The sequence below is a fragment of the Arachis hypogaea genome, chromosome 12, assembly GCF_003086295.3.
Source record: "Arachis hypogaea cultivar Tifrunner chromosome 12, arahy.Tifrunner.gnm2.J5K5, whole genome shotgun sequence".
Classification (NCBI taxonomy): Eukaryota; Viridiplantae; Streptophyta; class Magnoliopsida; order Fabales; family Fabaceae; genus Arachis; species Arachis hypogaea.
This window is the reverse complement of record NC_092047.1, coordinates 84,170,146-84,180,593: the sequence shown is the minus strand read 5'-3', so window position 1 is coordinate 84,180,593 and position 10,448 is coordinate 84,170,146. Positions and strand designations below refer to the sequence as shown.

The 10,448-nt window shown below is 41.2% G+C and overlaps 1 protein-coding gene across 1 annotated transcript; it reads left to right on the top strand.

The window, feature by feature from the left end:
* The first annotated feature begins 546 nt into the window (after positions 1-546).
* On the top strand, positions 547-1,239 carry LOC112730182 (uncharacterized). Its single transcript, XM_025780281.1, has 2 exons — positions 547-754; positions 845-1,239. The coding sequence occupies exons 1-2, from the start codon at positions 547-549 to the stop codon at positions 1,237-1,239; spliced, it is 603 nt and encodes a 200-aa protein (XP_025636066.1).
* The last annotated feature ends 9,209 nt before the right edge of the window (positions 1,240-10,448 follow it).

Sequence of the window (10,448 nt, the reverse complement as noted above, 5' to 3'; positions counted from 1 at the left end):
AAGGACAAGCTCAAGAGCGAGTCCAAGTATTACATATGGGACGACCCATATTTATGGAGATGTGGTGCTGACCAAATAATTTGGAGGTGTGTTCCACAATCCGAAATCCAGTCTATCTTAGAGGCATGCCACTCTTCTGAAAGTGGTGGCCACTTTGGCCCTCAAAGAACTGCATGAAAAATCTTAGACTGCAGATTTTGGTAGCCCACACTCTTTAAGGATGCAAATATTTTCTGCAATTCTTGCCACCAATGCCAAAGGTTTGGAAAGATATCCAAGAAGGATGAGTTACCCCAACAATACATGTTGTTTTGTGAGATTTTTTATGTTTGGGGTATTGACTTCATGGGTCCCTTTCCAAACTCAAATGGTTTCTTATATATCTTGTTAGCTGTTGATTATGTTTCTAAGTGGGTGGAAGCAATTCCAACATGCACTGATGATGCTAACGTTGTTGTCTCTTTTGTTCGAAGTAACATCATTTGCCATTTTGGATCACCACGAGCAATCGTGAGTGATCAAGGCTCCCATTTTTGTAACAAAAGGATGGCACATTTGAATAAGAAGTATGGCATTATTCACAAGGTGGCCACGGCTTATCACTCCCAAACGAATGGCCAAGCCGAAGTGTCTAACAGGAAAATCAAGCGCATACTAGAAAAGATTGTGAAACCTCATCAGAGAGATTGGAGTACCAGACTTAGAGATGCGCTATGGGCTTACCGGACAGCTTACAAGACACCGATCGGCATGAGTCCGTTCCGGCTTGTCTACGGAAAGGCTTGTCACCTTCCGGTGGAGGTGGAACACAAGGCTTATTGGGCTATAAAGGAGTGTAACTCAGGATTGGGAGGAGCCGGAGTTGAAAGGAAATTGCAACTGGAAGAACTGGAGTGCATTCGATTAAAGGCTTATGAAAACTCGAGGCATTACAAGGAAAAGGTGAAGGCGGTGCATGATCGGAACATCAAGCAAAGAGAGTTTAGAGCTGGAGATCAAGTCCTTCTCTACAACTCAAGGCTGAGATTAATGCCAGGAAAACTGAGGTCAAGGTGGGATGGCCCATATATGGTGGAAAAGGTTGAGCCATATGGAGTTATCCACTTGAACCATCCCTCAAGCCCCACATTCTTCAAGGTTAATGGTCATCGTCTGAAACTGTATCATGGTACAGTGGCGAAGAACAACAAGGAGCTGGAGATCTTTCTCTTGAAAGACCCAACCAAGGAAGAGAAGTGAGCTCATCGACTGTCCAGCTTAAGGACATTAAAGAAAAGTACTAGGTGGGAGATAACTGGCGCACGAATTATGAATCACACTTTTCACAACTCGTACCACTAACCAGCAAGTGCACTGGGTCGTCCAAGTAATACCTCACGTGAGTAAGGGTCGAATCCCACGGAGATTGTTGGTTTGAAGCAATCTATGGTTATCTTGTAAATCTCAGTCAGGAAGTCAATTATGTTTATCAGTTGAATTGCGAATAACCAAGAGAGCATAAATTAAAGGTTACTTGTTATGCAGTAATGGAGAATATGTTGGAGTTTTGGAGATGCTTTGTCTTCTGAATCTCTGCTTTCCTCTGTCTTCTGATTCACGCACGCACGCCCTCCTATGGCAAGCTGTATGTAGGGGATCACCGTCGTCAATGGCTACATCCCATCCTCTCAGTGAAGAATATGCTCACATGCTCTGTCACAGCACGGCTAATCATCTGTCGGTTCTCGATCATACTGGAATAGGATTCTTCATCCTTTTGTGTCTGTCACTAACGCCCAGCACTCGCGAGTTTGAAGCTCATCACAGTCATTCGATCATTGAATCCTACTCGGAATACCATAGACAAGGTTTAGACTTTCCGGATTCTCATGAATGCCGCCATCAGTTCTAGCTTATACCACAAAGATTCTAATTAAGAGATCTCAGAGATACTCATTCAATCGGATATAGAACGGAGGTGGTTGTCAGGCACACGTTCATGGTTTGAGGAAGGTGATGAATGTCACGGATCATCACCTTCATCACAGTTAAGCGCGAATGAACATCTTAGATAGGAACAAGCGTGTTTGAATGGAAAACAGAAATACTTGCATTAATTCATCAAAACACAGCAGAGCTCCTCACCCCCAACAATGGAGTTTAGAGACTCATGCCGTCAAAGAGTACAAAGTTCAGATCTGAAATGTCATGAGATACAAAATAAGTCTCTAAAAGTTGTTTAAATACTCAACTAGTAACCTAGGTTTACAGAAATTGAGTAAACTATGATAGATAGTGCAGAAATCCACTTCTGGGGCCCACTTGGTGTGTGCTGGGGCTAAGACTAAAGCTTCTCACGTGCATAAGGCTGTTTTGGGTGTTCAACGCCAGGTTTGGATCCATTTCTGGCGTTGAACTCCAACTTTTGATCCTTTTCTGGCGCTGGACGCCAGAATTGGGCAGAGAACTGGCGTTGAACGCCAGTTTACGTCTATCCTTGAGCAAAGTATGGACTATTATATATTGATGGAAAGCCCTGGATGTCTACTTTCCAACGCAATTAAAAGCACGCCATTTTGAATTCTGTAGCTCCAGAAAATCCACTTTGAGTACAGGGAGGTCAGAATCCAACAGCATCAGCAGTCCTTTTTCAGCCTGAATCAGATTTTTGCTCAGCTCCTTCAATTTCAGCCAGAAAAATACCTGAAATTACAGAAAAACACACAACTTATAGTAAAGTCCAGAAATATGAATTTTTCCTAAAAACTAATGAAAATAAACTAAAAACTAACTAAAACATACTAAAAACTATATGAAATTAACTCCAAAAAGCGTATAAAATATCCGCTCATCACAACACCAAACTTAAACTGTTGCTTGTCCTCAAGCAACTAGACAAATAAAATAGAAGACTAATAGGTTGAGAAGCAATAATATCTCAGAGTTTTTGAGTGAAGCCCAGATTCTAATTAGATGAGCGGGACTAGTAGCTTTTTGCTTCTGAACAGTTTTGGCATCTCACTTTATCCATTGAAGCTCAGAGTGATTGGCATCTATAGGAACTTAGAATTCAGATATTGTTATTGATTTTCCTATTTCAATGTGATGATTCTTGAACACAGCTATTTTGTGAGTCTTGGCCGTGGCCCTAAGCACTTTGTTTTCCAGTATTACCATCGGATACATAAATGCCACAGACACATAATTGGGTGAACCTTTTTAGATTGTGACTCAGCTTTGCTAAAGTCCCCAATTAGAGGTGTCCAGAGTTCTTAAGCACACTCTTCTTTTTGCTTTGGACCTTGACTTTAACCGCTCAGTCTCAAGTTTTCACTTGACACCTTCACGCCACAAGCACATGGTTAGGGACAGCTTGGTTTAGCCGCTTAGGCCAGGATTTTATTACCTTAGGCCCTCCTATCCACTGATGCTCAAAGCCTTGGGATCCTTTTTATTACCCTTGCCTTTTGGTTTTAAGGGCTATTGGCTTTTTGCTCTTGCCTTTTGGTTTTAAGAGCTTTGGCTTTTTCTGCTTGCTTTCTCTTTTTCTTTCTCTATTTTTTTTTGGAAACTTTGTTCTTTGCTGCTTTTTCTTGCTTCAAGGATCATTTTTATGATTTTTCAGATTATCAATAACATGTCTCATGTTCATCATTCTTTCAAGAGCCAACATATTTAACAGTCTTAAGCAACAAATTCAAAAGACATATGCACTGTTCAAGCATTCATTCAGAAGACAGAAAGCATTGCCACCACATGTAACTAATTAGAATTTCTCTTATTAAAAACTCAAAATTTTATTGCCTCTTATTCAAAAGATCTACTATTTTATTCATGTTTGCTGATGATGAGAAAAATAAACTATAGCTTAATTGGAGATAAAATCAAAACAGATACGAATTACTACTGTCTGACTCCTAAGGTAAAACTAAAATAAGAACAGTTATCACAGAGTTAAGGCTAAGATTAGAACTCAACAACCTTGAGGTTTGGGAACTGGATGTTCCTCTAGTCTGTGAGGTGCTTGGTCCTTCAAGAGAGAATTTCTGGCGCTCCAGTTCCTTTAAGTTACGCCCTTGCTCCTCTTGTTCCCTGAGCAGTTTGCAGAGCATGCTGTTTTGATTTTGCTCTTGGATCTTCGGATATTCATCTTCTTTCAGATCGAATTTAACTTCCGGGATCACTGATCTTAGACCCATTATTTTGTAGTAATGGTCTGAATGTTCCTTGGTTAAGAACTTCCCTTGATTCCAAAGTGGTTTTGGAATACTCTCTTTCTTGCCTCTTGGAGTGGGTTGTTTTCCTTTAGGGGCCATGATCTTATTGATCACGGATAAGCACACCAAACTTAGAGGTTTACTTGTCCTCAAGCAAAAGAAAAGAAAGGAGATGGGTAGAAGGAGAGCTTGTGTCCAGTGGTGGATGAGAGGAGGGAGGGTGGGATTTTCGAAAAAATTAAAAAGATAAGATAGAAGATATGATTTTTAAAAAAGATATGATATGAAAAGATGTGAATTAAGATTGAAAAGATAAGAAAGATTTTTGAAAAAAGATAGATCTAGATTTTGAAAAAGATAATGTGGAGATTTGAAAAAGATTTTGATTAGTTGAAAAGATTTTAGAGTGAAAAAGATAGATTTGTTATTAGAAAAGGTCTGAAAAGAGTTGGATTGAATTTTCAAAAGAGGATTTGTGCGTATGGATTAAGATACATTTGATATTTTTAAAGAGGGGTTTTAGAAATCAAGGTTCTTAACATGTTTATGCAAGAAATCATGAATTGAAAACATGGAATTTTTAAAATTAGAATGAAAAAAATATGAAGAAAAATGATTTTACCTCCTCCCCACCATCCTGGCATTTGAACGCCCAAACACTACCTGTTTTGGGCGTTCAACGCCCAAATGCTGCACTCCTGGGCGTTCAACGTCCAGTTGTTGCCCTTTTCTGGCGTTGAACGCTAGATTTCTATCCTTACTGGCGTTCAGCGCCCACTGGATGCCCCTTTTGGGCGCTGAACGCCTAAAATGGGCTCTTACTGGCGTTTTCTTGCCAGTGAGCTCTTTTTCTCTGTTTTGTGTGCAGATTCCTTCTGTAACCCTGTGAATTTATAAAATTGATTCTTTACCTTAGTATCAATGAACTTTATATAAACAAATAAAAATAAAAATAGGGCAAAATGCTTAGAGGATTGATGCCCCATGGCTGGGTTGCCTCCCAGCAAGCGCTTCTTTATTGTCTTTAGCTGGACCTTGCTGAGCTTTTAATCTAGCTTCAGCCTTGAGCATTCTTGCTCAACGTTGCCTTCAAGATAGTGCTTGATTCTCTGTCCATTGATAATGAACTTCTTATCAGAATCAATATCTTGAAGCTCCACATAACCATATGGTGATACACTTGTAATCACGTATGGTCCCCTCCACCGGGATTTCAATTTCCCGGGGAATAGCCTGAGTCTAGAGTTAAACAGCAGAACCTTCTGTCCTGGTTCAAAGATTCTAGATGACAGCTTTCTGTCATGCCAATTTTTTTATTTCTCTTTATAAAGCTTGGCATTTTCAAAAGCTGTGAATCTGAATTCCTCTAGCTCATTTAGCTGGAGCAATCTCTTTTCTCCTGCTAATTTGGCATCAAAGTTTAGGAATCTGGTTTCCCAATAGGCTTTATGTTCCAGTTCCACGGGCAGGTGACATGCCTTACCATACACCAGTTGGTATGGAGAGGTCCCTATAGGGGTCTTGAATGCTGTTCTGTAAGCCCACAGAGCATCATCCAAGCTCCGTGCCCAATCCTTTCTACGGGTATTTACTATCCGTTCCAGGATTCTTTTTAGTTCTCTATTAGAGACTTCAGCTTGCCCATTAGTTTGTGGATGATATGGAGTAGCCATCTTGTGGCGAATCCCATATCGAACCATGGCAGAGTAAAGTTGTTTATTGCGGAAGTGAGTACCCCCATCACTGATTAGTACTCTAGGGACACCGAACCTGCTAAAGATATGTTTCTGGAGGAACTTCAGCACTGTTTTAGTATCATTGGTGGGTGTGGCAATGGCCTCAACCCATTTTGACACATAATCAACTGCCACCAGAATATAAGTGTTTGAGTATGATGGTGGGAAAGGTCCCATGAAGTCAATTCCCCATACGTCAAACAACTCAATCTCCAAGATTTCTTGTTGAGGCATGGCGTAACCATGAGGCAAATTACCAGCTCTTTGGCAACTGTCACAGTTACGTACAAACTCTCGGGAATCTCTATAGAGTGTGGGCCAATAGAAGCCACATTGGAGGACCTTGGTGGCTGTTCGCTCACCTCCGAAATGGCCTCCATATTGAGATCCATGGCAGTGCCATAGGATCCTCTGTGCTTCTTCTCTAGGCACACACCTACAGATTATTCCGTCTGCACATCTCTTAAAGAGATAAGGTTCATCCCATAAGTAGTACTTTGCATCAGTGATTAATTTTTTCTTTTGTTGCCTGTTGTACTCTTTGGGTATGAACCTTGCAGCTTTATAGTTTTCAATATCGGCAAACCATGGTATTTCTTGAATGGCAAATAAATGCTCATCCGGAAAAGTCTCAGAGATCTCAAGAAAGGGGAGGGACGTCCCTTCTACTGGCTCTATCCGGGACAGATGATCAGCCACTTGGTTCTCTGTCCCTTTTCTGTCTCTTATTTCTATATCAAACTCTTGCAGAAGCAACACCCATCTGATGAGCCTGGGTTTTGAATCCTGCTTCATGAGTAAATATTTAAGAGCAGCATGATCAGTATACACAATCACTTTTGATCCTACTAAGTATGATCTGAACTTGTCAATGGCGTAACCACTGCAAGTAATTCTTTTTCTGTGGTTGTGTAATTCTTCTGGGCATCATTTAGAACGCGACTAGCGTAATAAATGACGTGCAGAAGCTTGTTATGCCTCTGTCCTAACACTGCACCAATGGCGTGATCACTGGCATCACACATTAGCTCAAATGATAATGTCCAGTCTGGTGCAGAAATAACTGGTGCTGTGACCAGCTTAGCTTTCAGCGTTTCAAACGCCTGCAGGCACTCTGTGTCAAACACAATTGGCGTGTCAGCAGCTAGCAGATTGCTTAGAGGTTTCGCGATTTTTGAAAAATCCTTTATAAACCTCCTATAGAATCCTGCATGCCCCAGAAAGCTTCTGATTGCCTTAACATTGGCAGGTGGTGGTAATTTTTCAATTACCTCTATTTTTGCTTGATCCACCTCTATTCCCTTGTTTGAGATTTTATGCCCAAGAACAATCCCTTCAGTCACCAAGAAGTGACATTTTTCCCAGTTTAAAACCAGGTTGGTCTCTTGGCATCTTTTCAGAACAAGTTTCAGGTGATCAAGACAGGAGATGAATGAGTCTCCATATACTGAGAAGTCATCCATGAAGACTTCCAGAAATTTTTCCACCATATCAGAGAAAATAGAGAGCATGCATCTCTGGAAGGTTGCAGGCGCATTACACAGCCCAAATGGCATCCTTCTATAAGCAAACACTCCAGATGGACATGTGAATGCTGTTTTCTCTTGATCCTGGGGATCTACTGCAATCTGGTTATAGCCTGAGTAGCCATCCAAAAAGCAGTAATAATCATGACCTGCTAGTCTTTCTAGCATCTGGTCTATGAATGGTAAAGGAAAATGATCCTTTCTGGTGGCTGTATTGAGCCTTCTGTAGTCAATACACATGCGCCACCCTGTAACTGTTCTTGTAGGAACCAGTTCATTTTTTTCATTATGAATCACTGTCATGCCTCCCTTTTTTGGGACGACTTGGACAGGGCTCACCCAGGGGCTATCAGAAATAGGATAAATAATCCCAGCCTCTAGTAATTTGGTGACCTCTTTCTGCACCACTTCCTTCATGGCTGGATTTAGCCGCCTCTGTGGTTGAACCACTGGTTTGGCATTATCCTCCAATAAGATTTTGTGCATGCATCTAGCTGGGCTTATGCCCTTAAGGTCACCTATGGACCACCCAAGAGCTGTCTTGTGTGTCCTTAGCACTTGAATAAGTGCTTCCTCTTCATGTGAATTTAAGGCAGAGCTTATGATCACTGGAAAAGTGTCACCTTCTCCCAGAAATGTATATTTCAAGGATGGTGGTAATGGCTTGAGTTCGGGTTTAGGAGGTTTTCCTTCTTCCAGAAAAATTTCAGAGGCTCTTTCATGTCTTCTGAATCCTCTAAATCAGGCTGAACATCTTTAAAGATGTTTTCCAACTCTGATTCGAGACTCTCAGCCATGTTGATCTCTTCTACCAAAGAGTCAATAAGATCAACTTTCATGCAGTCTTTTGATGTGTCAGGATGCTGCATGGCTTTGACAGCGTTCAACTTAAACTCATCATCATTGACTCTCAGGGTTATTTCCCCCTGTTGGACGTCAATGAGGGATCGTCCAGTTGCTAGGAAGGGTCTTCCTAGAATGAGAGTAGCACTCTTGTGCTCCTCCATTTCCAACACAACAAAGTCAGTGGGAAAGGCGAATGGCCCAACTCTGACAATCATGTCTTCAATCACGCCTGATGGGTATTTAGTGGAGCCATCAGCAAGTTGGAGACATATCCTGGTTGGTTTAACTTCTTCAGTTAAGCCAAGCTTTCTGATAGTGGATGCAGGTATTAGGTTGATGCTTGCCCCAAGATCGCATAAAGCTGTCTTGGTGCATTGACCTTCCAATATGCATGGTATCAGAAAACTCCCAGGGTCTTTGAGCTTCTCAGGAAAGCTTTTCAGAATGACTGCACTGCATTCTTCAGTGAGGAGAACTCTTTCTGTTTCTCTCCAATCCTTTTTATGACTCAAGATGTCTTTCATGAACTTGGCATAAGAAGGTATTTGCTCAAGTGCTTCTGCAAATGGAATCTTTATTTCAAGAGTCCTGAGGTAATCTGCAAAGCGAGCAAATTGCTTATCCTGCTCCTCTTTCTGGAGTTTTTGAGGATAAGGTATCTTGGCTTTATATTCTTCAACCTTAGTTGCTGTAGGTTTATTGCCTACAGAAGTGGTTGAAGAAGCCTTTTTAGAGGGGTTGTCATCAGCACGTGTGTGTGTTTGATCCCTCACTGGCAATTGAGTGCCAGAGTTAGAAGCTGGAGTGACGTGAGATGCCAACTCATTGTCTGTTCCTGGCATCTGAACGCCAGAACTGTGCCCATTTTGGGCGTTCAGTGCCAGGTCTGCTCAATTTGGGCGTTCAACGCCAGATCCTTGCCCATTTCTAGCATTGAACGCCAATCCTGCCTTGTTTCTGGCGTTGAACGCCTGTTTTGGGCATGGTCTGGGCGTTCAGCGCCAGCCTTCCACCAATTTTCTAGCGTTTTAGTGCCAGAATTATTTTTCCCTGGGCTCTTACTGTCCTCAGGTGAATTTTGGGTGGTTTGCTCATTCCTTAGCTTTTTACTGCCTTGAGGTGGGGTATTTAATGTTTTCCCACTTCTTAATTGAACTGCTTGGCATTCTTCTGTTATTTGTCTTTATAGCTGTTGCTTTGTTTGCCTAAACTGTTCTTCCATATGTATATTAGCCATTCTTGTCTCTTGTAGCCTGTCTTTAAATTCGGCTAGCTGCTTTGTTAGAAAGTCCAATTGCTGATTGAATTCAGTAGCTTGTTTTACAGGACTGAGTTCAGCAGTTACTGTTTTAACCTCTTCATTCATGGAAGGGTTGCTGCTTAGGTACAGATGCTGATTCCTGGCAACTGTATCAATGAGCTCTTGAGCCTCTTCAATTGTCTTTCTCATGTGGATACATCCACCAGCTGAGTAATCTAGAGACATCTGAGCTCCTTCTGCAAGCCCATAGTAGAAGATGTCTAACTGAACCCACTCTGAAAACATTTCAGAGGGGAATTTTCGTAGCATCTCTCTGTATCTCTCCCAGGCATCATAAAGAGATCATTATCTCCTTGTTTAAAGCCTTGGATGTCAGCCTTAGCTGTGTCATCCTTTTTGGAGGGAAATATTGATTCAGAAATTTTTCTGTCAGCTATTTTCATGTCCTTATGCTGGCCTTAGGTTGGTTATTCAACCACCTCTTAGCTTGATCTTTTACAGCAAATGGAAACAGTAATAGTCTGTAGACATCCTGATCTATTTCTTTATCATGCACTGTGTCAGCAATTTGTAAAAACTGTGCCAGAAACTCTGTAGGTTCTTCCTGTGGAAGACCGGAAATACTGGCAACTTTGCTACACCATGATAATGAGCTGAGGATTCAACTCAAAGCTACTGACTCCAATAGAGGGTATGCATATACTACTCCATATGAAGCAGTAGAGGGGTTAGAATATGACCCCAGAGTCCTCTTGGACTGTTCATTTCTGCTTAGGTCCATGATGGAGAAAGGGAGATGATGTAAAATAGGAAAAATATTTTTATTTATTTATTTATTTATTTATTTCGAAAACAAAAATCAAAATAAAATAAATAAAAATAT

Bases quoted from the DNA above. Each gene is read 5' to 3' on its own strand.
- LOC112730182 (XM_025780281.1), top strand. From the start codon at position 547: ATGGCACATTTGAATAAGAAGTATGGCATTATTCACAAGGTGGCCACG. The intron at 755-844 runs GTCCGTTCCGGC...AGTGTAACTCAG, and splicing joins CAAGACACCGATCGGCATGA to GATTGGGAGGAGCCGGAGTT.